Source organism: Neofelis nebulosa, chromosome 2, assembly GCF_028018385.1.
Source record: "Neofelis nebulosa isolate mNeoNeb1 chromosome 2, mNeoNeb1.pri, whole genome shotgun sequence".
In the NCBI taxonomy this organism is placed as follows: domain Eukaryota; kingdom Metazoa; phylum Chordata; class Mammalia; order Carnivora; family Felidae; genus Neofelis; species Neofelis nebulosa.
Window position 1 is genome coordinate 119,641,011 of NC_080783.1, and position 26,852 is coordinate 119,667,862.

At 45.0% G+C, this 26,852-nt stretch overlaps 1 protein-coding gene across 2 annotated transcripts; it reads left to right on the forward strand.

Moving 5' to 3' along the window:
- The first annotated feature begins 4,952 nt into the window (after nt 1-4,952).
- HMGCS2 (3-hydroxy-3-methylglutaryl-CoA synthase 2) lies at nt 4,953-23,969 on the forward strand. 2 transcript variants are annotated; one of them, XM_058716031.1, is made up of 10 exons: nt 4,954-5,155; nt 9,445-9,899; nt 13,363-13,488; nt 14,076-14,240; nt 15,679-15,844; nt 17,680-17,850; nt 19,152-19,258; nt 19,865-19,990; nt 21,449-21,560; nt 23,610-23,969. In XM_058716031.1, the coding sequence occupies exons 1-9, from the start codon at nt 5,052-5,054 to the stop codon at nt 21,553-21,555; spliced, it is 1,527 nt and encodes a 508-aa protein (XP_058572014.1). In that variant the 5' UTR covers nt 4,954-5,051; the 3' UTR covers nt 21,556-21,560; nt 23,610-23,969. The 2 variants fall into 2 exon arrangements, with proteins under 2 accessions (XP_058572015.1, XP_058572014.1); XM_058716032.1 differs by lacking the exon at nt 14,076-14,240 and having other exon boundaries at nt 4,953-5,155.
- The last annotated feature ends 2,883 nt before the right edge of the window (nt 23,970-26,852 follow it).

Below are 26,852 nucleotides of genomic sequence, written 5' to 3' on the forward strand. Positions count from 1 at the left end.
GCTGTTGTTAATTAGATGTATTTTTTTCCATCATAGCTCCTAGTTGGTTAATGCTAATGTAGAGAAGCCCTGTTGATTTTTTAAATTGATGTTGTCTCCAACTTTGTTGAATCATTTTTTAGTTCACATATTTCATTGATTTTAGTTTTTTAACTAATCTACAAATAATAATTATTTACATCTTCTCTTTAGTCCTTTCAACTATTATTTCTTTCTCTTTTTTTAACAGCATTAGCCAGAATCTCTAGTACAGTGTGGTAAACAATAGTGGTCATCCTTGTCTTGTTCCTGCTCTTAAATTAATGTTTCTGCTTTAAGTATGTATATATGTATAAGCTTTTGGAATATAGCATTTTGAGGAGTTTTACTCAATTTGTCTGTGTAGCTCCCATGTATACAGGCGGTATACTGTTATTAAACTTATCTTTCTCTTGTTAATCTGTCTTTTATTACAAAGGCTCTCAGCCAAGAACCTAGACAGGTAAAGGGAAAATCAATTTTCCTCCTCTACAATTTCTTATTAATTCCTTGTAATACAAAATCTTCCCCTCCCTTCTTAAGTACACAGGATGATTTTTTTTTTAATTTTTAATGTTTATTTATTTATTTAATGTTTTATTTATTCTTGAGAGAGAGACAGAGCATGAGCGAGGGAGGGGCAGAGAGAGAGAGAGGGACACATAATCTGAAGCAGACTCCAGGCTCTGAGCTGTTAACACAGAGCCCAATATGGGGCTCCAACTCATGAGCCCTGAGATCACAACCTGAGCCGAAGTCAGACGCTCGCTCAACTGACTGAGCTACCCAGGCGCCCCGATGTTTATTTATTTTTGAGAGAGAGGCACACACAAAGTGTGAGCAGGGGAGGAGTACAGAGAGGGGGGCACAGACTCTGAAGCAGGCTCCAGGCTCCGAGCTGTCAGCACAGAGCCTGACAGGGGGCTCGAACCCACGAACCGTGAGATCATGACCAGAGCTGAAGTCGGATGCTTGACCGACGGAGCCACCCAGGAACCCCTACAATACGATTATTTTAAGTTCTTGGTCTGTCTGTATCAAAAATTCTGTTTCAGACGATGCATCATTCAGTGTGCTGTCTTTTTTTTTATAGTCCTCAGTGTCTTATAATTTTGAGTTCAGGTACCTTGGAGGTAACAGCTGCTCTCTGGTTTTGTGTGTTGGGGAAGCCCTGAATGCCTGGCCCCAGTCCATGTTCCTCCAAGCATACTTCAAGTGAGAGGTGGGAATAAGCCCACAGCGAGAGCCCCAGACTCCACACAACCGCTGGTGGCCGTCCCTGTTTGCTGCCACTTCACCAGGAAACTCCCTTGACACAAGTTGCACATTTAAACTGCTAGGAAACAATGGCACCAGGAGAACATATTGTCGGGCCACCAGTTTGGGGGGTTGAGAATGGAGGTTTGTTAGAATGATCATCAGAACATGACTGGTCACTCTGCAACTCTTTTCACAAACTGGGCAGCAGGGCAGGGCTTTTGCGATGCCCCTCCTCCCACCGCTGCCTCCAGCCATCCTTCACCCCAGGCTTCAGCCCTGCCCCCATCCCTACCCCTCACTTCATCCGGGCATCCTTCAGACTCCTCAGGGATTGCTCACAGCTTTAAAAAAAATTATTCTTCAGATTCTTGCTTTCCCGCATTTTGTTAGTGCTTTCTGGGTTGATTTGGGAAGAGGCATTCAACAACCTATGACAGTTTTTGCCACGTTGCCAAGCAGAAAAAGTTTTGACATAAAATGCCATGCAAATAAATATAAAACATGCTAATTATGACAAATGCATACTTGATAATGATCAACATTCTGAGAGCTCAAAAAAGGAAAAGCTTTCTTATACTAATTGGTTATTTTGTGACATATTGTTATTAACATAAAATGACTGTGAGAACATCATTTATTTTAAGCTGCTTAAATGTCTGTGAAGACAGAGGTTTGACACAAACACCAAAGGAGTGATGACAGATGATGTTAGGATTTGTTCATCGAGAATCATGGGCAACTGCACCGTCACTGCACTGTGTCTCCCTCACGCAAACACTGAATCTTCCTCACTTGAAACGACACACCATCTTGCTAGGTTTGCTCCCTTGATACAACAAAACGAGGTAACTCCTGGAATGATAAAACTCAAACAACAAAACCCCAGCGCTCAGTGTTTTTCTGAGAAACCTCATCAGTCTCCATGCCCTTTCCCCTACTTTTCGCAAGACCTCTCACCTAATTAGATAGGAATCTATGCCCACTAACTCTGAGCCCCAGCGCTCCTCCATCACAAAGCTCTGGAAGCTTTGGAATCAAAGTCTGAACCTCACTGCCAGCAATCGCAAAAGGCCAATCACCTGGCAAATAAGAGACTGGCTAACCAGTAACAAGTCACAAGCTCCTCCCTTGACAACAGAGCTTGTTGTCGGCTCCTCCTTTTGACAACAGAACTCACATGTAGCTGCAGGGAGGGAGCCCTAGAATTGGAGGTATAGCACTGAATTCTATTCTTAGCCCTTCCATCAAACTGAGGATATGCCCACAAGCCAGGTCACTTCATCTCTCCAAGTATCAATGTCCAAATCAACTTTGTAGAACCTTTGTGAGTACAGATCACACATGAAAGCACTTGGGAACTGCCTGTTTAGCAGATACGGGTGTATTGCATCACTATTAGTGTGAAATAAACATGGTTAATTTCCCAAAACACAAAAGCATTTCTCTAGGTCTAGACTAGAAATAACTTGCCTAAAATCCTGAAAGCATCTTTCCTTTAGGTTGAGATATAAAGTGCAAGTCTACATGGGAGGGGGTCTACTTCAATTTATGAGTCACCAGGACCTGGATTACATGAACTTTCCACACATTTGTTGAAATGAGGACTGTGAGTTTCTGCAGTAAGAGAGGCAGATGTGGCTACTAGATGTGGGTAAATCTACCTGGGAATCTTGTTTATAATTTTGCTGTCCTAAGCCATCACTCTTGGCAGCATTACTAAAAGAACAAACATTGTTTTTGCAAGACTTTCCCCCTGGATGTCTAAACATTTTAATCCATAATGATCAATTTATCTGAGTCTTTTTTTTTTTTTTAATTTTTTTTTCAACGTTTTTTATTTATTTTTGGGACAGAGACAGAGCATGAACGGGGGAGGGGCAGAGAGAGAGGGAGACACAGAATCGGAAACAGGCTCCAGGCTCCGAGCCATCAGCCCAGAGCCTGACGCGGGGCTCGAACTCACGGACCGCGAGATCGTGACCTGGCTGAAGTCGGACGCTTAACCGACTGCGCCACCCAGGCGCCCCAGTGTGGGGGTTCTTTAAAAGTGAGCTGGGAAGATACGGTTTCCAATATGGTTATTAGAAATTAAGCTCCATGAAATTAAAATTTAGGACGTAATATGGATGCTGTACTGATATGGTCAGGAGTATGAGTGCACAGCGGGAGGGCTAAAGGCATGTGGAGGACAATGTCATAGAAGTGGGAACTTAAGTGAAAAGTTGGAGTGGATTACCTAGGCTGACATCTTCATGAATGTTGAGAGAATTGATGTGGACAAGCAGGCAGTGATCCATGTGGTTCAATCCTCATGAACGAGGGGAGTGGAGCAAGATTGTCAGTTGACTTCAAGAAGGAAGGGTGTGGGCTTGAAGAAAGTGGGGCTTTTGAGAGGAGGGAGAGGAAAAATTCTCCGGAAGTATCAATGCAGAGCCAAGAGGACATGTGCCTTATTCTGAGCACTGTGGTACCTAGAGTAATGGAGGCAGGGGGGTGGATATGACCGGGCTGGCAAAGAGCCCAACCACCATTTGAAAGCTGTAGGTTGAGACAGAGCAAGAAACAAAGGTCATTTTCAGAAGAGAAATTGGAAATAAAGAATTTTGATTGATGACAGAACTTTGCCAAAGGCTGAGTGTTGGGGCACGGGTGACAGAGTGAGCGGGGAGATCGGGTTAGGGCAGTAATGCACCAAGGTATATGGAGGCAAGAATCTAAACATGATGGAAGACCCAGGAGACTTAGACTTCTGGAAGGTCTCTGTTTGTAGGGAAATGAAGTCACCTCTGATTCCCCTAAAACAAGAACCACTCTGGCTCTTCTCCATGCCTTCCACAGAGTCGAGTTAGGAAAGTTTACTGAGTGAACCAGTGAATGAATGCGTGACCTTTGTAAAATACAGGGAAAGACTGGTGCCATGAGAGAGGGGTGGAGGGAACAATTCACTGGAAGGTCAGATGGCAGGAGCCTTTTTATGGAGAAGTAGAAGAGTAGAGTGGAAAGACCAGAATCAGGAGTCAAAAGGCACAGTTGAGTCCCTAATCTGTCACTTAGGTCTTGGGGAAAGTCGTGTCATCTGACTAAATATCACTGGCCTCATCTGTAAAGTGGGCCTTTCCCGGGGAGCCCCTTTGGGGGTCCCATACTTCTATGGCAACACCTCTTGAAGTTGACTTGAAAATTGTGTAGAGCTATACACATGCAAGAGTGATGATAAAGAGAGGAGAGGTAGAGCGGAGTCCACATCCGCTCTACTCCCAGCGCTTTGCCTGTGTGCCAACAACCACTCCCAACTACTATTATTCATCCTTTTGGTTTTGAAAGATGCCCCTCATTATGCATAACATATTAAAATAATAACTGCTAACTTCACAGAGAGCATTCTGGAACAGTAAGCAAGAATAGGTCAGATGAGAAGCCAGGGTCCAAGACAGGCCAGGTGGTGTTACCTCAGGATGTGCGGCAAGGACCATCACAGCCCCATGAAGTGGCTGGCTATAAATAAGGCTGAGAAAGGAGGGATCAGAGCCATCCACCCCCACACATGCCCAGGCTCAGGGCAGCTACATACAAGTTGGAGAGATGATGTTTGTCTTCGACTCGCCCCTGTTCTGAGAACTTTGGCCCAGTTTTAGAAGCCAAATGAGCCTTGATAAGCAGGGGTGGGGCTTCCAGAGGCAGGAATCTCAGAGTTCTATAAAGCCTAATGGGGCACCTCTGGGTAACTCTCCCAAGGACTGTGAATTGCTGGCTTTCTGCTTATTTCTCTGGAAATGCAACGGCTGTTGACTTCAGTGAAGCGGGTCTTGCAAGTGAAGAAAGCAATGCAGGAACCCTCCCTCTCACCTGCTAGCCTTCTCCCAGGAGCCCACCAAAGGTGAGTCACATTGTTCCCAGGGACTGTGCAGACCACTCTTTGAGAAGGGTCGTGGTACCAGTAAAAGATGGGCAGAGGGCCTGCCTTGAGGAAAAGCTTGGTAGAATCCCAGTGAAAAGTGGGCAAGGCCTGTGCATAGCCTTAGATAGGCAAGTTAACCCCTTTAGGGTCTCAGCTACCTTCTCTCTAAACAGGTGGTCCCTCAGCTGCAGAGCTCTGGGATCCCCAACCTCTGATACTTGTTGTTCACAGATGACATCTTTCACTCCCCCAGCTGCACAAAGCAGTGGAAATATCAGTACCAGGGGACCCCCCCCCCCGCCCCATCATTCTCTTCTCCACCACTGTTTCCACCTTTACCCTGAGCTCCTGCCAAGACCCACAGCATTCTGTGCCAACTGCAGTGTTAGTCACACCCGCTGCCTCAATCACTGCAGCAAGATTCCCAATGGACTGGGGATCAGAAGCATGTTTCACTGCTCTCTGATTTCATGAGAAGGGGAAATGGGATGTAAAGATAAGTGTGTGTGTGTGCGCGCATGCGCAATGTGTTGCAACAGAAGCACACACACATACCTTTTATTCGTAAACACTCCTCTGCTTTGGCCCATGTGCTTGGAGCCTACCAGCGTTGGTAGTAAAATAACTACAGCTAGCACCTTGGGACCCACTGTGCCGTGGGACTAGCCCATTCCTCCCACACTGCATTCCATGAATACTTAGAAAAATGACTATGATCTAGTGTCTTCCCTTGCCTGGGACTCAGGGAACCTGGCTGTATGAATGTGTAGAGTAGGGGCTGATGCTCCTTGAGCTTCTTATTCTCTTACTGATTCTCTGCCATTGTCCACATTCTCCCCCACCCTTTTTAGACAAGTCTAATGTCCCAGCTCAGCATTTAACCTGTTTTTGTATTTGTGAGGAAGGGATTGACCTAGGTGTGCTTGTTTTAATAAGCAACAGTGGGCTTCCCAGAAAGAGACAAACCTCAGAGCTCAACCAACCTGCCTCTCCTTCTGGCATCCTTGGTTCACACTTGGGATCTTTGTTCACATTTCCTTTTTCTGATGTACTCATAGCTCATCCCATTTTCTGTGGCCTGGATGAGCATTAAGCATCCAGCTCTTGATCTCAGCCCACGTCTGGGTCTCAGAGTCTTGACTTCAAGCCCTGCATTGGGCTCTGCACTGGGCATGAAGCCTACTTTAAAAAAAGCAACCAAACAAACAAAAAACAATCTTCTTTATGGGTCTCTCTGTATTTCTGTCCCTTCCACAACACCAGCTCAAAATCAAGAACTGCTCCCATCTTAGCTTATGTTTCACTGCCTGTTAAGGAAGAGTTGTGCCTTCCACTTGATGGTCCCCACCTGCTTTTCTCCTGTGCTGTGTTCCTAATCCCCTCCACTCTCCATTCCACAGGAGGGGACTGTATTCAGTCACCCTCCACTGTGACTGCCATCCCACCGCCCCCCGCCTCCAGTTCTTCATCAGCAGAAGCTCCACTCATCCATCAAGGTTGATCTCCAATGTAGCCTCTTCCACAAAATGTTTCCCGAGCCTTCTACCCATAAGAAATCTCTGCTTCCTCCAAACTCCTGTGGGATTCTGCCTATATCTCTCTTGAGGCCCTTATCACATTCTAACTCTTCGTCGGGGTATGCATGTATATATGTATGTTTTCGTCTATTCCTCCCACTGGTCAAGGAAGTCCTCAAGAATCTTGACCTCCTCCACGGGGCGCCTGGGTGGCTCAGTCTGTTAATTGTCCGACTTCAGCTCGGGTCATGATCTCACGGTCTGTGAGTTCGAGCCCCACGTCGGTTTCTGTGCTGCCAGCTCAGAGCCTGGAGCCTGCTTCGGATTCTGTGTCTCCCTCTCTCTCTGCCCCTCCCCTGCTCATGCTCTGTCTCTCTCTGTCTCAAAGATAAATAAAAACATTTAAAAAATTAAAAAAAAAAGAATCTTGACCTCCTCTTGTTTTTTGCCTTCCCTCTCTACCTCTACAGCCTCTCCCTAGCACAGTGCCTGACATATAATAGTGAATTTTGAAACACAAGAGAAGGAGGAGAGATGGAATAAAGAAATAAAAGCTTAATGTGTATTCTTGAACCAAGCAACCTCCTCAGAACAAAACCAGTTTTAAATGAAATAAAGTGATTACTCTCTAGAGAAAATGCAAGATTAAAAAGGCCCTCTTAACTCCAGTGGTCTGATGTTTCTGGAAGCCTCTACATGTTAACTTTTCTTCAAAACTCTGGAATCCATTTCCAGAAATAGCTCTCTACTAAGATCATTACAAAAGCTACCAAGTGGCTGATTCTTGGAACCTCTCCTTGAAAGCTGAGATTTCTAATTGGAAAGAGAGGGAGGGAGCTTAGAGAAGGCAGAATGAAAACAAGTCTGAGGGGAAAGCTAGCCAAGCACAAGACCAGTGCTGGCTAACCATTAGCTCCTATGTACTAGGGAAGACACTCCACAAATATTTGATAGTACAAACTCCAATTATTTGGGAGGAACACCAAATAAATAGGGCAGATAACTAAATTCCAAACCTCTCTTGTCAGAAATGGATGAACATTTATACTTTGCCTCACTGTTTTGTGATCCTGTGACCCACTTTGCCTCACAGCACTTCAAAGTGACCTTTCTGATGGGAGAACTGTGGTTTACCAGAAGCCCAGAATCCTCAAGATGATTGACAAATGCACTCAACCTGAGCTACAGTTCTGGTGGCATACAGCTAAATGTATAAGCCTGCGGAGCCATCCTGTCCCTCACCATGGTCAGGAATTCTGTAGCCAGATATGAGTCAAAGGACTCTAGTGGCCCTCGTGAGTGCCTTGGTGACACCCAAGGTGGTGAAAGGACAGGGTATTTCTAACACATGAGTAACTATGAAGGTACTCTGAGCACATCACTTCACCAACGTATGCCATGATTTGACCATCTGTAAAAGGAAGAATATCACTAAATTTACCAGATTTCAGGTACTTTCGTGTGTGAACAGATGGAGGTGGACCTGGTGAGCTCTGTACTTGTAGCTGGAAGGAGAAACTCCAGAATTTCACCAGGGATATTAGCAGTCAGGGTTAAAGCAAGGTGGGTAGGTCCAGGAAAGAAACAGATTATCTCTTCCCTCTTCCAATGTCTCCTTCCCCATTTCCTCTCTGTTCCGTTTAGAATTATTCTCTCTGTCTTCCATATTCTCACAGCATTTGCTTCTTACACTATGTATTTAGCTGTAAAATGCCTCTTCCATTAGACTGTGCTCTTTTGGTGGGCACAAAGGATGTCGTCTTCACTACTGGGCATCAAGAACATTGTGTGGGATGTGCTCAGTAAATATTGGGAGGCCCAATCAAGAAAAGCAGAGAGGATGGAATCAAGCATCAAAGTGCCTTAAAAAGTAGAAAAACAATAAGTGTGTTCTTGTGAAGTAAAAAGAAAGAAGAAGGAGGAAGGAGGTTAATGAGAGGGGCACTTTAAAAATGAATGATAGATTTTTAAAATTATATCCTATGGGGTTTATGACATGTGTAGAAGTAAACCATATCACAATAATAGCTCAAAGGGAGGGAGATGATAAATGAAGTTAAACTAAAGTATGGTTTTTCACTGTTCAGAAAGTAGAAGTATTAATTTAAGTTAGAGTACAATAAACCAAGCATGTATATTGTAATCTCTCTGAGGTCATTGCTAAACGGAAAACAGTGGATGAAATGGAATAATAATAAATACTTGCTTAATCCAAAAGAATACAGGAAAGAAGAAATAAAGAAACAAAGTCCATATGAGAGAAATGGAAATAAATAGTGAGATAATAAATTTAATCCCATCTATATTAGTCATCACAATAAATATAATTGGACTAGTTACTCCAACTAAAGCGTCAATATTGTAAGACTTGTTAAAAAACAAACAAAAAAGACCTAACTATGTGCTGTTTAGAAGAGATATGTTTTGAATATAAAGACCCTAAGAAGTTAAAAGTATAAAAGGAAAGCAAAATATATACCATGCAAACAGTAATAAAAAAAAAAAAAGAAGGCAGCTTTCTTAACATCAGGAAAAGTAGACTTTATGGAAGAAATATCACAAAGATAAAGAGGGACATCTAATAAGCATAAGAGAGTCAATTCAACAGAAAGATAACCATCTCAAATTTGCATTCATTTGACAATATAGCTTCAAAATACAGGAAAAATGGATGAAATAATTGCTGTGTTATATTTTGAGGAGACTGGCTGGAGACCACTTGTAAGATTTTGATTGTTATCTCCACTACAGGTTTTCTACAGTTCCTGCTGTCCCCTTGGCCAAAACAGATACTTGGCCAGAGAATGTGGGGATCCTTGCCTTGGAGGTCTATTTCCCAGCCCAATATGTGGACCAAACAGACCTGGAGAAATATAACAATGTGGAAGCAGGGAGGTACACAGTGGGCTTGGGCCAAACCCATATGGGCTTCTGCTCAGTCCAGGAGGACATCAACTCCCTGTGCCTGACGGTGGTACAGCAGCTGATGGAACGCACGCAGCTCCCGTGGGACTCTGTGGGCAGGCTGGAAGTGGGCACTGAGACCATCATCGACAAGTCCAAGGCTGTCAAAACAGTGCTCATGGAGCTCTTCCAGGATTCGGGCAACACTGACATTGAGGGCATAGATACCACCAATGCCTGCTACGGTGGCACTGCCTCCCTCTTCAATGCTGCCAACTGGGTAGAGTCCAGCTCCTGGGATGGTAGGTCCTGCCTGAGACCTCATGTAAGATAGGAGCTGGGTTCAAGGCTGGATCCTTAGTTTTGTTTCTCCATTTCCCCAGTGGTTTCATCAGGGAATGAAGGACAACTCATTTATACAGCTGCTGCTGTCATCAACAACTACAATGATGATAAATGCTTAGACTTATATAGCTTTATACTGTTAATTAGGTAGCATGTGCACATAGCCATTCACTTCCAACAGCCTAGGAAGTGATTTTGATGCCTAGTTTATTGGTGAAAAAATGGAGGGTCCAATATCTTACACATAGTGTGTGGCAGGGGTGAGATGCCAAACCAAACCCAATATATTCCTCTTTCTTGTAAGCTTCTCTTTAGCCTCTGAGAGACAGAAATTTGTACAAGTTTAGATGTTAAGGGGAAGACACCCTGGTAGAAATAGACCCAGAGAATCACAGGATACACTAGTACACAGAGTATTTCTTCTCTTTCTCCCTTTCCTGGCTACTAGGAAATTGTTTTTTGCTTAACATACGAACATTATCCTGTCTCTTACTTATATTTTCCCTCAATGATATATTAGAGGATGAACACCTGTTGTGATAGCAAGAAAATGTCCAAGAGAAACAGAACAAGTTGAGAGTTTGAAACCTAGCTCTGTTGATCATTGTTGACAAGTCCCTTAACCACTTCGAGCCTCAGAGTTCTTATTTGGTGACCTGCCTTGCAGGGATGGTAAAAAGACTGTAGAAGAGATCCACAGAGCTGTGAAAGAACATTTCTGTCAAGGCACTTAGTATATTTACTAAGTTGGAAACTAGAGTTTAAAACTGCAGAAACCATAATTAACATTAATTGTAAAGTCTTAATGTTGGCAGGGAACTTAAAGTTTATCTAATCAAATATTCTTTGTTTAAAGAGAGGCCAACAAGAGTTGAACTCTTTGCTTCTGATCACACAGCATGGCAGTGCAATTCACACATCCATTCAGTATTGATTCTGACTGTTCTGTGTAGCCTCACCATCAAAGGTTCCATTGACTTGGGATGTCCCAGCCCCTACATCATCAAATATGTTCTTACAATGCTTCTCCTACTTGGCACTTATTGCCTGTCCAGCAACCCCTACTCCTGTCATCACCAATATGTCCAGTCAAGCATTTAGTTGGAGAATAGAAATGAAGGGCAAGGGACACTCACCAACCTTTAACCAAAACTCAGAACCTTGTTCGGGAATATCATAAGCTTCAAGCATGTCATTTCAAATGAGTAGATTCTGCTGAGTGGCAGCATACTCCACAGGAGGGCATCCTTCTTTAACATGATGTCTTGGTCAGAGGGAGGAAAAAAAACTTGAGATGTGAATCATTTTGTATCAAAACAAAAGCGTATTTAAACTTTAGCCTAATGGCAACCACCAAGACTAGACAAAATCAGTGTAGGTGGGATTTCTGCTTTGACCTGGCCAACGTTCCACCTGGGGTCCCTCAGATGGACAGAGATGGTTCTGGGACTTACCAGGAATTTCAGAATCACTCCAGAGAGACAGTAGGGTATGAGGGAAGGAAAAAGTCGTATAGCCTCAGATTGTCCAGCAGACTTCAATTTTTGCTCTTTTTTTTCTTTAGTGAAAGTAATTGAAATTTATAATTAAAAAATATACACATACACAAAAGAGTGGACAGTGAAGAAAAAGTTCCCTTTCGACACCCCATTATCACTTTCCAGAATTTCACGCTAATGGTTTCTATATATTCTTCCAGAATTTTTCTATGTACTTCCAAGCATACACATAAGTATTCAGTTTTAGTTTTTAACATTGTACATATTATTCCTCATCTCCATGATGTCTTAGAGGTCATTTTATATCACTATATATAAGGTCTACTTCATCTTTGAAAAGCCTTACAATATTCTATTGATGAATATGCCAAACTTTAATTGGTTCCATATTGATAGATCTTTAGACTGTGTATTTTTTACAATTATACAAAAATGTTTTATTTTTTAATTAGAGAGAGAGAGAGAGAGCCTACAAGTGGGAGAGAGGGGCAGAGGGAGAGAGAGAGAATCTTAAGCAGGCTCTATGCTCAGTGTGTAACCCAATGGAGGACTCAATCCCACAACCCTGGGATCATGACCTGAGCTGAAATCAAAGTTAGCTGCTTAACCGATTGATTGAGCCACCCAGGTGCCCTTAAAAAAGTGTTTTAATGAACATTGTATAATAGCTTGTGATAATGTGGTAAGAATAAGTTCTTAGAAATGGAGTTGCTTCATATGTTGATTTGAAAGTTTAATAGAGGGGCACCTGGGTGGCTCAGTCGGTTGAACCTCTGACTCTTGATTTCAGCTCAGGTCATGATCTCACGGTTAGTGAGATTGAACCCTGTATCAGGCTCTGCGCTGACAGAGCAGAGGCTGCTTGGGATTCTCTCTCTCCCTCTCTGTCCCTCTCCCGCACACATACACACTATCTCAGAATAAATAAATAAACTTTTAAAATAAATAAATAAAAGTTTGATAGAATGTGCCAAACTGTTCTTCAAGATGTACTAAAAAGTACATTCTTACAATACATATTATCAAACTTTCTAATCTTTGTCAACTTAATGGGGAAAAATAAGAATTTGTCTTTTTTTTTTCATTATAAGAGAACTTCAATATTTTTTGGGATGTTCATTGGCCATTATCCTATTACATACCTTGTTTTTTTTTATGAGACTATTATAAATGAAAGAAAATAGCTTTTTGTTGATTTTAAATATTGTAAATATGTCCCCAGTTTGTCTGAGCTTGTTTCTTTTTTTTTATTTTTTTTAATGTTTATTTATTTTTGAGAGAGACAGAGACAGAGCATGGGCGGGGGGCAGTGACAGAGACACAGAATCTGAAACAGGCTCCAGGCTCAGCTGTCAGCATAGAGCCTGATGCAGGGCTCAAACTCACGGACCGTGACATCATGACCTAAGCCGAAGTTGGACACCCAACCAACTAAGCCACCCAAGCACCCCTGTCTGAGCTTGTTTCTGATAAAAAGTTTGAATTTTTAGATAGCCAAATTTATTAATCTTTTCTTTAACAGCTTCTAAATACTTTTTTTTATAGTTTCCAAACTATATATAAACTATATATAAAACAATATTTTTGTTGTTGGGGATGGAGTTGGGAGTTATTCGAATTCTTAAAAGAAGGTTCTTGGGTTTCAATGAATTTGTGTTGGAATCCTGACCCTAAATCCTTATCATACTATCTATTAGCTGTGTGCCTTGGCCAAGTGACTTAAGTTCCTTGGGCCTCAATTTCTTTGTCTATAAAGAGGGAATAACTGTACCTGATATATAGGCTTATTGTGAGAGCAGGGATATTTGTTTTTGTTCACTGGTCTATCTTCATTACCTAAAATTGTGCCTGGGTCATAGAAAGCACCCCATCTACTCAAGATTTGGTAGTGATGATAATTACGTCTTGTCTCTCATTACAGGTCGCTATGCAATGGTGGTCTGTGGAGACATTGCAGTCTATCCCAGTGGTAACGCTCGTCCCACAGGTGGGGCTGGAGCCGTGGCCATGCTGGTTGGACCCAAGGCCCCTCTGACCCTCGAGAGAGGTCTGTGATAAACTGTGGATATGTGGTACAAAGAGACTGTGCATGGCATAGTCAAATACATAGCTCCCAATCCCAAACTGGCATACTCACTATGCAGAGCTAAAGTATGGATTTGAGGATGACATTGCTTGCATTCAAAAGGCTGTATGTACTGGGGAGCAAAGGGCAGGGAGGAAGGGAAGAGAGGGATCGGTGAGCTTTCCTCTTCTGCACGATCACACATGGGGATAATGATGCATGGAACGAGTGGCATTGATGCTGTAGATGAGGACCCTTAAGGAGCTAGGCTGGCAACTGAATATGAAAGAAGATAATTGGGTATGAGGAGAAAGGTTCTCCCTTGAGACTTTTGGCATCTATTCCAGATTTTGAGCCTGTATAGGTATGGAAAGGGAAATATACATCTCATGCTATAAGGGCAACAATCTGTTCAACTTCCTTTGAATGTGTGAGGGATGTTGAGTGGGTTCAGGCTTGAGCATGAGACAGAGGAAGACCAAGAAATTATTGGCACATGGTTCCCCTATCCTCTCTGCTCTGTGGGGACTGCATTGTACAGTCCTGAATCCCTCTGTGTGCCTTGCCAGGGCTTAGGGGAACCCACATGGAGAACGTATACGACTTCTACAAACCAGATGGGGCTACAGAGTACCCAGTGGTGGATGGGAAGCTCTCCATCCAGTGCTACCTACGGGCCTTGGACAGATGTTACACATTATACCGTCAAAAAATCCAGAACCAGTGGAAGCAAGGTATGGGGTTCAGAGGGTAGAAAATGGGGACTCTATTTCCATGGGGCCAAGGGTTTGTCCTAAAAGCTTAAGACAAGGTTTCTTCTCTCCTCCAAAAATGATCTCAAGAGAATTGCTTCATGTAATTCCTTTGACACCCTTTGACACCCTGTAAGTCATCAAGAGTGAAAGTACACTTCCTTTGACACCCTTCCATGGGTCTATGCTTAAGTCCATCTGGAAGCCATCCAAATTCAAGTATGAAGTTAAATGAAAGAAAAGAAACAATTCAGAACCAAAGCCACCAGTAGGAAACCAGTGGGTGTCAGCCACCTGGGGAGGTACTGTGGTGAGTCAGAATAACCACCTCCTACTGGGGCTAGGATTTGTTTCTGTTGAAGCCAGGAGTGATTTGACTCATGATTTGTAGTTTGCTACCTCTTCAAGTCTGGTTGATGTTGAAAAATCTGACCTCTATTTTTGGTACACTAACATATTAGTGTTGAAAAATCTGACCTCTATTTTTGGTACACTAACGTATTAGTGATTTGTCTTTGGATGGTAATGTTACAAGTTAATTTTATTTTCACCTTTAGTTTCTGAGTTTTCCTGCTAAGAAAACATGTACCGCTTTCGTAATCAGAAAAGAAACAAACTTCAGCTTAAAAATACAGAGCAATCTACTTTAAAGAAAATACAAGGGTTCTTAACTGCGTACTCCTGCCCAGACAAGCATCAGTGTAGGAAAAGGCATGTACAGAAGTGCCAGAGCACGGATGCTCTAGGGGTGGCCTAAGGAGCCACTTCTTGACCCTTTCCACCATGCTGAGAGGAATGCCAGCTGCCACCGACCCCACGGGTTAAGCAGTCCACCTGGACCTCTCTACCTCCCGTCCACTATAAAATCGCTCTTGGCTAATTACTCTCACCAGCTCGGAATCCTTTTGGCATTCTAATTTTGCTCCTTAACCTCCTACGAAATTTGATTGATGCTGCTTTGACTCTCAGCACTAAATTATAAACACTCCTAAGGGCAGAGGGCACATTGCCCTCCTCCTTGGAGTGAGAGAGACAGTCTGGGGTGTAGAGTCAGAGACATCAGAACCTAAATCCAAAGTCAGCCGTTTTCAAGATGGGTAATCGTGGACACATGCCCTAGCTTCATATTTTAGAGACTCTGTTTCCTCCTCTGAAAAATAGAGAAAGTAATGCAACAGTAGTTTGATTTGGAGGAATTATCTGTCAGAAAGGTTGGCAACAGTAGAGAGGAAGAAAATATTTGTTTCTCTCACTTCTTTCTTTTTAAGTAAGTGCTTAGCAGAATGCTCGTTAAGTGAATGAACAAACCCGTGTGGGTTGCTGGAGGCTGTGAGTCCCTCAGCACACTTAGGTCGCGGGACACAGGTCTAAATGGCTCATCTGCCATGGCACATCCTTGCTTTCACATTTCCTCTTCCAGCTGGCATCGATCGGCCTTTCACTCTCGATGACTTACAGTTTATGATCTTTCACACGCCCTTCTGCAAGATGGTCCAGAAATCTCTGGCTCGCCTGATGTTCAATGACTTCCTGTCAGCCAGCAGCAACACAAAGACCAGCCTGTATAAGGGGCTGGAGGACTTCAGGTGAGTCCTCTTTGGGGGAACCTAGACGTTCGTGAGGGCTGAGGAAAGAGGAGGTTTCTTCACGTCTAGGCAGCCATGGGGGGAGAAGGGGCAATCCTCCAACACAATACAAATGACACGGAGTCCACGAGTTATTGGGTAATGGTCTGCATAGCGCCCTCCTCCTTTTATCTCAGGGAGCACAGGGCGTTTGCCAGCACCTCGCGATCAAGTGGCTATAAGAAGCTTCAGAGAATAAGAAAAAAAGGGGAAAGGGAGTGTGGCTAAATCATTCAGTCAAGAAACATTTTTTTTTTTAATTTCTAATGTTTATTTATTTTTGAGAGAAAGGGAGACAGAGCATGAGCGGGAGAGGGGCAGAGAGAGAGGGAGACACAGACTCTGAAGCAGCTCCAGGTTCTGAGCTGTCAGCACGGAGCCTGACTCGGGGCTCAAACCCACAAACCGTGAGATCATGACCCTAGCCGAAGTCCAAAACTTAACCGACGGAGCCACCCAGGTGTCCCAAGTCAAAAAAACATTATATGAACATCAGCTATGCGTCAGGCATCATACTAAACTCTAAGGACACCAAAATGAATGTGACTCCCTGGTCCCTGCCTTGAGGATCTTACAGAAACACCTAGAAGCAGATAATCACAGTATGGGATGGCAACTTCAGGAGCGTCAGGCCTCATTCTCACTTGCCTTTGGTTTAATGTCTCACTTGTTGCTTCAATTTCCTCCACCTATGAAATGGAGATAGTCTAGTTCACCCCCTTAGAAGAGTACTATTTATTGAGGCATCACTCCAAGACATTTAGAAAGGCATCACTCCAAGACATTTAGACAATATACAGTTCCCACTGGGAAGAAAATATTCCCTTTTATTCTTGGTAGCTGTTTTTTTTCAAGTTTTGGTGTACTCTACCAACACTTGCCCCTATTGCTAACCTACTGCCCCTACTAACCTCACCACTAACTAAAATATCAAAATTAGCACAAACACTGCTTCTAAGACCCATGTCTTAGATCCATGTCTTAGAAGTAGTGTTTCTGTCCCATGAAAAACAAAATTCTAATATTCACCAAAGGTAATAGTTTACTGTCTTTAATATATGAAAGCCTCATCAACAATAAGATAAACACCCTGATAGAAAACGGAGAAAAAGATATGGACCAGAAATTTCCTCAAAGAAGAAATGCACATGATCCTATTTTTCAACGTGTGCACTCTGTGGCAACGAATCTAAGCGAGTTACCATTTTCCTTACATAGCTGTTTTAAAATTTGAACACCCAGAAGTGACAAGGCTCTGGGAAGACAGGCAACCATGGACGTGTCAACTGACACAAGGACATTGGGGAGAAATAGGAAAACACGAAGCAAAGGCCTTGAAGAGGTGCACACCTTTTGGTTCAGTAAATCCACACGTTGAAGGGAACAGGTAGCTCTTTGCTGTAGTGTTTTCACTGGGGGACAGGCGTGGGGAGAGTAGTTAAGGTAGGGCATGTTGTACCATGACTCGTTCTGCAGCCTTTAAAAATAATGTTATGGAAGATGATTTAATGTCTTAGGAAAAATTAGCCAGGGAAGCATGATGAGTAGAATGCATAGCATGATTTTATTTTCCACTTAACTCTATGAAAGCAGGATGTATTCCGCAAGAACAGTATGACCTAAGTGCTCTCTCTGAATGGTAGGACCCTTAGTGACATCGTTTTTCTTTGTGCTTGTCTGTATTTCCTAATATTTTATAATAAAAATACGTGCCCCAAAGTCTTCTTTCCAGAAGCTGTTACTTTCCTCCCCTCTTATACTGTCTCACCTGGCCTGTTTTTCTGGCCGCTTCCCAGGGGGCTAAAGCTGGAAAACACCTACACCAACAAGGACCTGGATAAGGCACTTCAAAAGGCCTCTCTGGACATGTTCAACAAGAAAACCAAGGCCTCCCTTTACCTCTCCACGCACAACGGGAATACATACACCTCATCGCTGTATGGATGCTTGGCTTCCCTTCTGTCCCAGTGAGTACTGTGTCTGGTCCCACCATCTCCCTCCCAACCCACGGTCAGAGGCGTCAACCAAGTTTGGTTCCTCTTCTAGTTCAGAAATTTGTAAGGAAGGAAAGAAAGAAGGAGAGAAAATGAAAGAAACTTGTTTCAAAATATATGTATAGGCAGCTTTACTATCGGTATTAAACAATGGTCTCCAGCGTGATGTTGTATGATGTCAAGGGATGTGCAAGACCTGCCCGGATGCAGCAAGTATACAGGAACACTTTTGTGCATGTTTTTATCCCATCCATTTGAAATCTCTGTACTTAGGAAGAGAGTACACAGCACTCCACTGAGTTAGAGAGCACTTAACTGGTGGTTGAGTCAAGCTGTAGAACCTGCAACCTAGGTTCAAATACCACTTATCAGCTTTGACCTTGGAAAAATACTTAACCTCTGTGTGCCTCACTTTCCCCATCTATAAAATGTGTACACTAATAATACCTACCTTTTTGGGTTTTGATGAGTGTTAAATGTCTAAAAGAATTAAGGGCACCTCGATGGCTTAGTCGGTTAAGCTTCTGACTTTGGCTCAGGTCATGATCTCACGTTCCATGAGTTCGAGCCCCATGTCGGGCTCTGTGCTGACAGCTCAGAGCTTGGAGCCGGCTTCGGATTTTGTGTCTCCCTCTCTCTCTGCCCCTCCCTCGCTTGTACTCTGTCTCTCTCTCAAAAATAAATAAACATTAAAAAAAATTTTTTTTTAAGAATTGAAACAGTAGTGTTCAGCAAGTGCTCAGATGTTATTTGGTATTTCTGTTGATATTCTATTTTGTGGGTTTTATAAGGTGATACCTGTACTATAGTACCTGTATATAACATAGGATATATATATGTATGTATGTATATATATATATATATATATGAACTCGATCAAATTATTACTGATGAGGGGATGATAAAAAAGTTACACGTGGTGAAACATTACCAGCAAACATGGAAGCCTTGAATTGGTCTGACCTCCAAACTTCCGAGTTCACTGAATTCATCTTGTCCTCATAGGTGAGAAGGAGCCCCTTTCATACCCCCAAATTCCGTTATGCTCATTGTGCCTTCAGTAGCTTGGATTTTAGTTGCTCTCCTCCCGGCAGATTTTCTTCTCTCTGGGCCTATCCCCAGGGTCTTCCAAAAGTCCCTATTTGCGTAGAGAGCCTGGATCCCATTTCTACTTGCAAGAGGTTGACTAGATTGGGCCGATAGGTTGGTGGCTTATTTGAAGTGCAGAGTATAATGCCAATACATTTCTGGGGTTTTGATTTCTTTCCCTGCAGGCACTCTGCCCAAGACTTGGCTGGCTCCAGGATTGGGGCCTTCTCTTATGGCTCTGGCTTGGCAGCGAGTTTTTTTTCATTTCGAGTGTCCCAGGATGCTTCTCCAGGTGAGTTCTATCAGGCACTTCTGGTAAGATTCATCTGGTAAAAGAAACCACGCTCTGCCTCATCACTACTGAGGCTCCTATCTTGACAGACGATGTTGTGATTAAAAGCCAAGGAACTCCCTGAAGGGATTTAAGCAATGGAGTAAGTTTGTCTAACTTATGTAGTTGAAGCATTTGCCTGGCTCCTACTTGGACTAGACTGAAGAGAAACAAAGGCAAAAACAGGGGAACAAGTCAGGTTGTTCCAGCAAATAGACGAGGCAAGAAGTAATCAATGGTCATTTGTCACAAATGGTTAAAGGGAAGTTGGTGGGTTTGAGATATCCAATAAATAAATATTTGCTGATTATTTTACGTCAGATGTGATCAGGGGTGCACACGTAAGCACTGTGTGGGATATACCTTGACTGGATGAGTGTGTTTGCTTGTATGTTTTGCTAACATTATGTTTGCTGACCTTTATCATTTCTTGACATGCTAAGCCCCACACAGCACTTTCCTTCAGGGTCTGAACTTTCACAGAACCTCGCTGTCTATCGGACTCATGGTCAGCATCAGTGATAATGACCGTGAAGTAGATTTAACAGTCTGGCCACTGTCTCCCAGGATCCCCCCTGGAGAAGCTGGTGTCCAGTGTCTCAGACCTGCCAAAACGCCTTGCCTCCCGGAAGCGTATGTCTCCCGAGGAGTTCACAGAAATAATGGACCAAAGAGAACAATTCTACCATAAGGGTAAGAAAAAGGGCAGGAAGAGAAAGAGAAGGATTTTTGTTCTCAGATTCCACGCCAGGGGCAGAGAGCTGGGGATTCGTCGGAAGTCTGGACTACAGCGGGCCAGCGCAAATATGTCTATGATATGATGGGGAGAAAACCTGTTATGTCCAAGGGTGCAAGAATTGAGTGGGGAAGCATTTGGCAGAGTAGAGAAGAGGGGGGAGGCAGCATGTAACTTCCCAGGATAGACTGTAGCTACCCACTCAAAACAGGATACGGGACAGTGTAGTCCCAAGGATACTAGATGCGTGGTCTTGAAAACTGCTATCGTGTAACAGGTGAAAGAACCCAGACTTTGGAGCTGGATATTCCAATCTAAACTGACCTGTGACAAACATCAGCTCTTTATCTTTGGGGAAACTATTGAAATCTTACTCAGTTGTCTCATTCTAAAGTCATTACCAGCTTTGCAGGATTGCCAATTGATTAAATGAATTAATGTATATAAATAAGCTATCAACAGATATTACTATCTCTGCCTACCTGCCCCCTTTCCTTAAGAAACATTAAAAAAAAAGTATTGACCTCCCCCCAAAAAAGCAACAAAGGAAAAAAAGACAAAAGTTAAAGTTACAACTGGAAAGACCAGATGGTGGTTTAAAAAAATTTTTTTTGATGTTTATTTTTGAGAGAGAGAGACTCAGAACACGAGCAGGGGAGGGGCAGCGAGTGAGGGAGACCCAGGCAGGCTCCAGGCTCTGAGCTGTCAGCACAGAGCCCAATATGGGCTTGAACTCATGAGCCATGAGATCATGACCTGAGCCGAAGTCAGATGCTTAACCGACTAGCCACCCAGGCAGTGGTTTTAAAACCAGTACCAGAACAAAACATATTTTCTCAAAGACTTGGGACACATGGCTTGTAGTGTGATATGAAAAGGACACAGAATTCACAGAAATGGGAATGTTCTGGAAAACTTTAGACCTAGTAGTCTGCATGCTTGCAACAGGGGACATGTTAGAATAAAGAAGAAAAACAAAATAAAAACAGGACCCAAGATGAATGCTGACGGACAAAGAACAGAAATACTACAATGCATAAGATCCAGAGAATTTAGGGCTAGGAAGGAAGTGTCTGTTAGAAGCCAGGAAGCTCAAAGGCACACATACCTCAAGCCAGATAGCATTGACAAAAGGACATGATGAGGACTTCAATAGAGGAAGGGTGAGTTTACTGTAGGGAAAGGTCATACTCCTTGAGGAAAAGTTCTAATAGTCAAGCCAAATACTAGATTCAAGATGGCTTCTTCTGGTTCTTGGGCTGGTCCCGGGCTCTGTCGGGGGGGAGGTAACAGGTGGCCTCACAGCCCCTTGCAGCACAGCCAGGACAGCTTCACCGTGAAGGCATCCCCAGACTATTGTCTCTTCCCCACCCCCATGCAGCCTTCCCTAAGCATTGCTTCTGCTCCCTCCACAGTGAATTTCTCACCACCTGGTGACATAAGCAGCCTGTTTCCAGGCACCTGGTACCTGGAGCAAGTGGATGAGCTACATCGTCGCAAGTACGCCCGGCGACCGGTCTAAAGGTGGTGAGTGATTCTGCAGGGCTGGTGGCACAGAGCTTTTCCTCTTCAGATGCAGTTCCGATAGTGTCACCAGGCCAGACTGGATCGATAGCTCCAAGGTGATCAGAGGTGGGGAGTTTGTACCACGAGGACCACGTCAAACTGTTGGGGCTCTTTGCCTTGGAAAGACTAGAGCTGGGGAAGGGCCATGCTTAAAACTTGGGAATGTCAAAAAAAAAAAAGGGGGGCAACTGGTTTACCCAACCTGCTCACCAGGGCAAGGTCCCCTAGAAGCTTGGCAGAAACCAAGTTAGCATCTATGAGGGGAAGCAGGCTGTGAGCCTGAGCCTGTGGGACTTGTTCTTCCAGCGGGGACAGACCAGTAACAAAGATGAGTGGCTTCAGGAAAGGTACTCACTGGTGTGTTGGGGGCAGATCCATGAAGAAACAGGGTGCTGGGGATTCTGCTGGAGCCAGAAGCTTGGGTGGAAGGGAGCCTCACCATGTAGTCCTTCCTGGGGAGGAAGGGGTGAGGTGTGGAAACTCAGCAGGGGATGGGGGTGGTGAGGACAGAAGGGTTCCTGCCAGAGGACTGCCTGAGAAGGGGGCATGGGAGACTTCTTTGGGTGCTTTTAAAAAGAAAGTCAAGAATTCCGATTTAGAATCTTGTAGTTCATGGACTCAGACATCTGCCTTCGGTTTATCTTGCAAGTTGGTAAAATGCAGAATGGAGGAGGGAGAAGCAATTTCTGCAATGACCCATAAATCTCAATAAATGTAATCCCCAAATACTTCCTGTGTGTGCACGTGTATAGTTTCCCTCCTTTGGTAGATGAAGGAAGAAGGGTAAAAAGGTTTGCGAAGGACAAGGTGTGGAGCAAGGGAAGAGGAGGAAGCCCACGGGGAAAGGAGATATGCGGATAAAGCAGCAAGACCACAGGATGCAGATGTCCTCGGTTCCCACGGCCTGGCCTCCCCTGCGGGGATGTGAAGTGCCAGGCGAGGTGGACAAGGGGCCTGCCGGGCCAGGCCCGCAGGGTGTGGTGGACCCACGAGCTCAGCGAGCAGGGTCACAGACTTTGGCACTGCCTTGGGGCCACTGGTTGCTGGCTTGCTTGTTTACAGTCTGATTCTTACGGGCAAGTCAGTGGCAAAGAGGAGACAGCTGCATGCGTCAAGCTAGTTCAGGCATCAGAAGCAGAGAGAGAGGGGGGCGCCTGGGGGGCCCAGTCGGCTAAGCGTGTGACCTCGGCTCGGGTCACAATCTCACGGTTCATGAGTTCGAGCCCCGCATCAGGCTCTGCATTGATGGTGTGGGGCCTGCTTGGGATTCTCTCTGTCTCCCTCTCTCTCTGCCTCTCCCCCACTCATTCTTGTTCTCTCTCAAAAAAATAAATTAATTAATTAAAAAAAAAAAAGAGGAGAGAGACAGAAAAATTTGGGACTTTCAAAGGAGAGTTTCCGAATTAGGCTCCCTTCCCATCACGATCCATAAACATGATGCCTCTGAAGACGAAAGCTGGGGCTCCTGTCGTCATCTCTCTCATGCTGATAACTCGTACAAGCGAGGAACCTACCACAATGAAATTTTAGCTGAGTTAGATTTTATGTCAGTGTGGTGCTCTGGGGAGCTCCGTCTCGTCACCATCCAGCCTTGTCAGCCTGCTTTATTATTATTATTATTTTATTATTTTTTTTTTAACGTTTATTTATTTTTGAGAGAGAGACAGAGACAGAGTGCAAGTGGGAGAGGGGCAGAAAGAGAGGGAGACCCAGAATCCGAAGCAGGGTCCAGGCTCTGAGCTGTCAGCACAGCTGAACCACCCAGGCACCCCAACCAGCCCGCTCTTGCATCAGGCAGAATGTGTCCCTTGGCTCCCGTGGCACAGGGCACAGGGGGGGCTCAGGCACCTAGGCTCGGGTCTGGGTGGGCAGCGGAGCTCCCCAGACCTCAGGACCAGGTAGGAGAGCCCCTCTGCATAGGCTCACCTCAGGCAAGAAACAGGTACCAGGAGCAAGGGGGGGGATGCCCAGGATGAGAGTTGCATTGATGTGGTTCTTTTCTTTCTTTAAATTCTACAGATCCATGGAGTGGTTCCTGAGAAATCTACACCAGCAGAATTTCTGCCCACGGATCATATTTTTAAAAGCCCACTCTTAGATGGAAATGGATTGGATCGGACACAGTAGCCCCCAGAAGCACTGCCCCTGGAGAGTGAGGGGCCATCCTTAGCACTCTTTATGTCTTTCTCTGCCACAATCACTGTCAAGGGCTTATGGTACTGCAGCGGTCTTCTGGGGAGGAGGGGTTGGAAAGAAGGCCTAGCTCACAATCGCTGCCCTCCAGAACTGTGAAAACACCCAGATAACTTTGCTTATCACAGCTTCGTGGCTGTTTGTATCATTATTAAATTTCTGTGCTGTTATAGCTTCGTTCCTTTCTTAAGTTTTTCTGTCAATTTCTAAATTTTATACCGGGAACTTTTTTATTTATTTATTTTTTTACATTTATTTATCTTTGAGAGACAGAGTGTGAGTAGGAGAGGGGCAGAGAGAGAAGGAGACACAGAATTCGAAGCAGACTCCAGGCCCTGAGCTGTCAGCACAGAGCCTGACGTGGGGCGCAAACCCATGAACCGCAAGATCATGACCAGAGCTTAAGTTGGATGCTCAACCGACTGAGCCCCCCAGGTGCCCCTATATAAACCCATATGACACAATGCAAAAGTTAGAGGGAGGAACTCGCTCTTATAGTTCTCGGAAACCAGCACAAAACCTGCACCAGCCAACATGCACAGAAGCCTGCTGGATCTTCGGGCTCCGTGGCCCCCAGTCTCACCACACCGCTCCCCCCCCCCCCGCCCCAGCTGTAAAACTGCTAAGCACACACCTCACACCCTCCCTCTCTCCGTCCAGTTCCACTCTCTGAGAGGCTTAGGGGAAACAGCTTCTGCGCCCAGCTTCCTTCCCTGATCTAATGATGCCACCACGCAGAACAGGCTAGAAATGACTTCAAGGGCAACCAAAGCTCCTTGTTCAGGCCTTGCCAGTGTTATCTGGGGCAATAAACACAGGGCAGAGGTTAATACAGCATGCTTTTTACTCCTCCAGCCAAAAAAAAAAAAAAAAAGAATTTTGGTAGCTACCAGGGAATTTTTCCACCACAAGATGGTTTGTACCCCCTTGGGTTAGGGCACTGCTTTTTCTAGGGTCCTCATAAAATAGCAGTGGTTCAGGGAGGTGGGATTGAGCTGGGAGAGGTGCGAGAGGGGGACGGAGGACAAGGGGCCTTTTAGAAAGCTTCCTCAGCTGTTCCAGTGAGAAAGGGGTGCTATGAGGCAGAGAAGATGGTTTCCGTTGTTGGGGAGCAGGGTCGGCTGGCAGGGGAGGCGCTAAGGATAGCGGGGCACGGGGCCTGTGGGAATGAGATGCTGAGCCAGCCCACTTCACTGTGTGCCCAAGGCCGTTCGTGTCACAAGAGGCACCAGAAAATCCGAGATAAACCCCGATTTGAGCAGCTAACACAGCATCAGCTGACTTCCCAGCCCTCTCTGGGCACGTGCTGAACTCCTCCGGTTACACCAGCTGGGGCTACGGCTCACCAGCCCCTCTTTGCTGAACCCTGCTGCCTGCTCCCCCTCGGCAAGCTGTTTGGGGCCCTTAGTCTAGTTGGCAATCCTGGCGGGACAACATATGCCTTTCCTAGGTCTCTGGAGTGGCGTCTGTAGGCGTGGGGAAAAAACCCTACTCACCAGAGTTCTTGAGATCAGAGTTACTGGGCCTTCCTTGCCTTCTATCCAAATGGAGCTCACTGTGGGGTCTTGGTGCTGAAACTGCCTCTGCTGGCCTGAGCAACCAGAACCTTCCATATCACCCGATGCTGGTGCCTGCCTCCACTCAGGAGTCATGTGAACACAATGTGGGCGTGATCATAAAAAGATTTAACAACGAGGATATCAGGATGCCGACCAGTTGAATAGATGCTGCCTGTGCCCTTGGCACACCAGCCGATTATCAGCCCTGGTTCAACCCAGGGCACCCAGGAGGTCATTGGTCATTGCATCTATTGCACAGAGGTTCCTGGCCCCATGCAAGTCCCCTCCTTCACTGAGAGCACTGGGCCTTCCTCTCATGGCTCTGGGAGCACTTCCTTGAAACTGACACCTGCTGGCTGTGAAAAGATCCCTTCCCACCTATGGAAGGTCAGCACAGGAGGGAAGGATTTTCAGTTGCCCTGTCCCACGTTCACCCTAAATTCTGCTACTATCATTGGTTTATTTGTCCACAGAGGGCTGGCGGGTAAAAAATTTCCCTGTGTAGGAAAAAAAAAAAAATTGCCCTGGGTGACCTGGAGCAGGAAAGAGGATGAAAGGATCACTAGGTAAGGGTAGCGAGCCACCTTACAGGTGCCTCGAGCAGGAATGCATCACATGATGCATCAACACAGCCGTGAAGACTGGCCGGCCCACTGCTTCCATCAGAGAGCTGAAGGCACGCCTCTCCTTCCAGGCCAAGATACACAAGAATGACATTGCTCTCCAAAGTGAGGTGTACAGAGATGCCACAAACCACAGAGGGACACCGAGGAATAAACACAGCATCCTCTGTGTGGCGCCAGCTGGGTTTGCAAGTCTTGCTTTTATGGATCTGGGAGTTATGTGGATGGTCGTGGGACAAGACGATGCAAGGAAATTGTCCCATGCCTTTTCATGCCACCAAGGCTAGAAAGCCACTTAGAGATGCTCCAGTAGTTAGAGTTCCCAGAAGTTGTTCTGACCACCTTTGAGCACCAAGTATGGTGTGTCCAGAGAGTTTTGAAGAAAAACACCGAGACTGAATGTTGAGTTCGAATTTCAACGCACTTTGGAACTTGATCAGTTTCAGCCTGTTTTTCTAGGATCGGTGGCCTCAAGGGAAGGCCTCGTTGGTGCATGGGATTCCGTGAAAGACTGAGGGAGACCTGCCATCCACTCTCAAAGAAAGGGATGAAGAAACTGGTATTTACCAAGTGCACTTCCCAGAAACCCCATGTTAATCGCTTTAATTCTCGCTGGGGTTCTGAGGCACCCATCCCTCCTCTTGATGAGAAAACAAAGGTTTAGGAGAATTAGACATTCCTTGAAGGCCCACCCCTTTCTCGGAGCACTGCAGACACAGCACAGCCACCATCCCCGGTGGTTCCCCTGGGCCTTTCACTCAATCACAGCACTCAAGAGGCCATAGTGGGGGGTCGCTCCCGTGAATGCCCACCAGCAGCCCTGGGCCAGGCCTTCTCAGTCCAGATGGGAGCCTCAAAAACAGATGCTATTGGGCCCA

Coding starts and splice junctions, on each gene's coding strand:
- HMGCS2 (XM_058716031.1), top strand. CDS start 5,052: ATGCAACGGCTGTTGACTTCAGTGAAGCGGGTCTTGCAAGTGAAGAAA. Junction 19,259..19,864: donor GTCCCAGGATGCTTCTCCAG/GTGAGTTCTATC, acceptor ACTGTCTCCCAG/GATCCCCCCTGGAGAAGCTG. Junction 19,991..21,448: donor AGAACAATTCTACCATAAGG/GTAAGAAAAAGG, acceptor CTCCCTCCACAG/TGAATTTCTCACCACCTGGT.